The 4160-nt window shown below is 38.3% G+C and overlaps 1 protein-coding gene across 1 annotated transcript in view; it reads right to left on the bottom strand.

Annotated features, from left to right (window-relative positions):
- LOC144961831 (uncharacterized) overlaps positions 1 to 3480 on the bottom strand; it is a 4921-nt gene extending 1441 nt beyond the window's left edge. The window contains exons 1-2 of the mRNA XM_078894890.1: positions 3380 to 3480; positions 847 to 1680 (exon numbers count right to left, since the gene is read on the bottom strand). Of these exons, the coding sequence (XP_078751016.1) occupies positions 854 to 1678 (825 nt within the window). The 5' untranslated portion in view covers positions 1679 to 1680; positions 3380 to 3480 and the 3' untranslated portion in view covers positions 847 to 853. The remainder of the gene's footprint in view (positions 1 to 846; positions 1681 to 3379) is intronic.
- Between the last annotated feature and the right edge of the window lie 680 nt (positions 3481 to 4160).

Below are 4160 nucleotides of genomic sequence, written 5' to 3'. Positions count from 1 at the left end.
CTCTGGATACGCTTTTATGCTTGCCGGAGAAATATTCATACGGGCGTCCGCCATTGTTCCGATAGTTTAGAGCCAGTGTTGCTAAGTTACCATGCGTCATTAAGAAGGAAGTGACGTTATGACTATTGAATCCTATTGAGATGATAAACTATCATTGATACTCAAGCTAACTTCTAGAGAGTGGGAAACTGCACCTATCTGTTCCACCAAACATCAAATCTCTCACTGTCAGTACATTTGATTGAGGGAAATATAACTTTAAAAAAAAGAGGAAATTCCTCCTCTGACTCAAAAAGTCATCATCATCATCATGGTCATCATCATCAATATCAACATCATCATCATCATCAATATCATCATCATCATCGTCATCGTCATCAATATCATCATTCATTATCACCATTATGCGTACGAGTGCATACGTCCAATCAAACGAACTCAAATTAAATCGAATCAAATAAACAAACAAACAAATAAACAAACAAATAAATAAATAAAAAAATGAATAAATAAATAAATAAATAAATAAATTAATAAATAAATAAATAAATGTGACCCTCCGTCTCAAAACGGTATTATGTCGGGATGATTCAGACCTCAGAAAGTGAATTTAGAGATAGAATGATGAGAAATTGGACCATAGAAGTTTTTGCAAAGAAAAAATAGTATTCATACTCCAGCATGACGTAGAGAAATTAAACCCAAGTTTGATATTTGTGGCTATGAATTCAATTTCCCTAACCGAGTGCATCCCGACATAATACCGCTTTGACACGGCGCGTCACAAATAAATAAACAAATAAATAAATAAATCAATAAATAGATAAATAAATAAATCCATCTTACCTTTGCCCTAAGATTCTATCACATCCCTGAGCACCACTGGGCAATCCTCCTGGTTTGAAGTCACTCCCACAGTGGCGGTTCGCTCAGCTTCCACAGCTCCACGCTGTTGCTGCTGCTGCTGCTGCTGCCGCCTCTGTGTCTTCAAGGCCTGGATGACGTCTATTTGGAAATCCAAGAACGGATCGTCATCAAGCGATTCAACAACGGGCATCAACGACAAGAAAAACCCCAACCTTGGCGATTTTTCAACCGCATTCATCATTGCCACCTCTCTCCGGAGTTTCATCATCGCAATTCTATTAGCATTATCATTATGATTCCTATAATTATAATTGGCGATCCTGTCTGCTACTTCGTCATCTGTATTATTATCATCACCATCAATCACCGTCTTCTCGTATTTTCGCTTCTTATTATTATTACGACTCCGGGACTGAGATGACTCACCGTTTAATCTATCGCTAATTACGTCATCAAAATCGACGCTCTCTTCTACTTCTAACTCTAATTCTGCTTCTTTTAAAGCATCATCGTCGTCCGATTCAATTTCCGTTTTTGTTACAGCAGTTGTTGCACTTTGATCGTAACTTTGGGGACGGCAGGTACTGCCTTCATCACCGCTGTCCACGGCAAATTCCTCTAGCGGAGACTCCGAAGAAACCGCGTCCCAGCCAAATCCGTGACGTATTTGTTTGACGGGTATAAGGAACATCATATCTCTCTCGAATCTCCATTCTTTTTCGAATTCGCTAGACCTTTTATCCCGTCTCCTGAGAGCATTTGAGAAGCCTCGTGTTAGCTGTTCCCATGAAATCTTGGAGGATGTATTCATACCTGGGAAGTGAATTTTGAAAAGAATAAAAAATGAATATTAAAAAAATGAAAAACTGTCAGCCGTTGTTTACTTGAATCGGTAACCCTATCACCCTGAACTGGGTGCAATGCACCTAAACGGATCATATCAGATATCATTGTGCGGCTATGTGGTCTAGTGGTATGACACTCGCTTTCGGATCGGAAGGTCCTAGTTTCGAGCTTCATTCGGCACATAGTTGAGTTCTTGGAGAAGGCTCTTTACTCACATTCGCTCACCGTACTCAGGTATAAATGAGTACCTGGCCGTTAAACGCGTTGTCTCTGTCGTCGCCTAACAGGCGTCCTATTCCGTCCTACATGTTAAGTGTTGCTGTTGGTTGTAAAGCGCTTGAGCACGTTTAGTTGAAATTGCGATATAAGCTCAATTTTTTTAATATCAAGGATTATATTTATAATAATAATAATAATATAATAATAATAATAATAATAATAATAATAATAATAATAATAATAATAATAATAATAATAATAATATGGAAACAAGTTATTTTATTGGATGAACTATTGAATACAACTCACGATTTGTTTTCTTTTGTGGCAAAAGACTGGCGTTTTGACGTCATTTTTTGGTCAGTATCAGGCCATAACTTTACGAAGGCCACGAAATCAGACTTTATCCACAATTTTTTAACGTTTTAAAAACTGAGCTTTTTATATAGCGCAATATCCACTAAACGTGCTCAAAGCGCTTTACAATTGCTCCCTAGTCAACAGCAACATTTAACATTTAAGACGGGACATGACGTCTGTTAGGCGAAATTACATGGTACTCATTTTTACGCCCGAATAAGGTGAGAGAAAGTGAGTAAAGAGCCTTTTCCAATGAGTCAACTATGCGCCGAGCGAGGCTCGAACCCAGGACCTTCCGATCCGAAAGTGAGTGACATACCACTAGACAATATCTATAAATATAGATAGTATGAAGTTGACGTCACTCGGGTCTTTGTTATTTATTTATTTTATTTTTTTGCCATCCGCGTTTATAAATAATTCTTACTAAAAACTGTATTAACCAAACTATAAACGTTCAAGGTTACACATATAGATAGTATGCAGATGACGTCATCAGGCCTTTGTTATTGTTTTTGCCATCCGCGTTTGTGAGTTGTTCTCACTAAACTGTATTAAGCAGACGATAAAAGTTCATGGTTACACAGAGTTTGTGTGTTGGTCCGTTATACTTCCGGATGGCAATGTTGTGAACTCATTGGCCAAGTGCATTCTATCTATATTTTAGTGTGTTAGTTAGTCGGTTATACTTCCGGATGGCAATGGTGTGAGCTTCTTAGCCAAGCGCATACTATCTATAGATATAGACACAAGATAATGTGTAACTTTGAACGCTTATATAGTCTGGTTAATACAGTTAAGTGAGAATTACTCATAAACGCGGATGACAAAAAACAATAACAAAGATCTGAGTGACGTCAACTTCGAACTATCTATAACTATAGATAGAATGCGCTTGGCCAAGGAGTTCACAACATTGCCATCCGGAAGTATAACGGACCAACACACAAACTCTGTGTAACCATGAACTTTTATAGTCTGGTTAATACAGTTTACTGAGAACAACTCATAAACGCGGATGGCAAAAACAATAACAAAGGCCTGAGTGACGTCATCATCGAACATTCTATACTGTATCAAAACTTACCTTTTGGTGGTTTGATCGTCCGATCTATCTCAACCCAGGCATCTCTTCTGAGCTTTTTATTTTTGTAGCCTGGATCTCGTATGTCCCACAGTATCGGTCGTTCTCGCACCAACACCGATCAGCTTTCGTCTGTATTCCTGCAAGTGTTCATTGAGGGAAAAAAACGAAAGAAACAGAAACACTGAGCTATCCGGTTAAAAATAAAAAAAAGAGGTGTTTTGTATTATTTTGATTTTCACTATCACTGTATACTGAATAAGCTGTTTAATAATCTTATTTATTTCCTGAGGTTACTAAACACAGATAGTATGTTTCTGTTCTTATTAAACTACTACACACTACAATAACTACAACACGCGTAACGCCCGCGTCCGTAACACATTCACGTGAGAGTGAGGGGGATTTGGCGGGCGGGGCGGCGATCTGCCTACACACTTCCTCCTCGCGTCACTTTACACTTTACACGTTTCTAGTGAATCGTGTGTCGTGACTCATACTATAGCCCACATACGTGTTGCTATAATATTATTGTATAAAACATCGAGAGGACGGCCTTTGTGTGTAGTAAGTAGTGCAGAGACACGTCGTTGTTGTAGTCACGTAGGCCGTTGCGAGAGTTACCTCCAGTTATTGTATCCGATAATACTGATGCTATACGTTTAGGTAAAATAATCGCAACATCCGCCAGCCACATAAAACGCAATTACACGAAATTATTGAAAATTATGTGTAACATTTAGCCTTAACCTTTATAGTCTGATTGATAGAATATAATGAGAAC

This window comes from Berghia stephanieae, unplaced genomic scaffold (assembly GCF_034508935.2).
Source record: "Berghia stephanieae isolate SIO BIC M18660-M18661 unplaced genomic scaffold, UCSD_Bste_1.3 scaffold4295, whole genome shotgun sequence".
NCBI lineage: Eukaryota > Metazoa > Mollusca > Gastropoda > Nudibranchia > Aeolidiidae > Berghia > Berghia stephanieae.
Note: the sequence above shows the minus strand (reverse complement) of the source record. Positions and strands in the feature narration are given on the sequence as shown.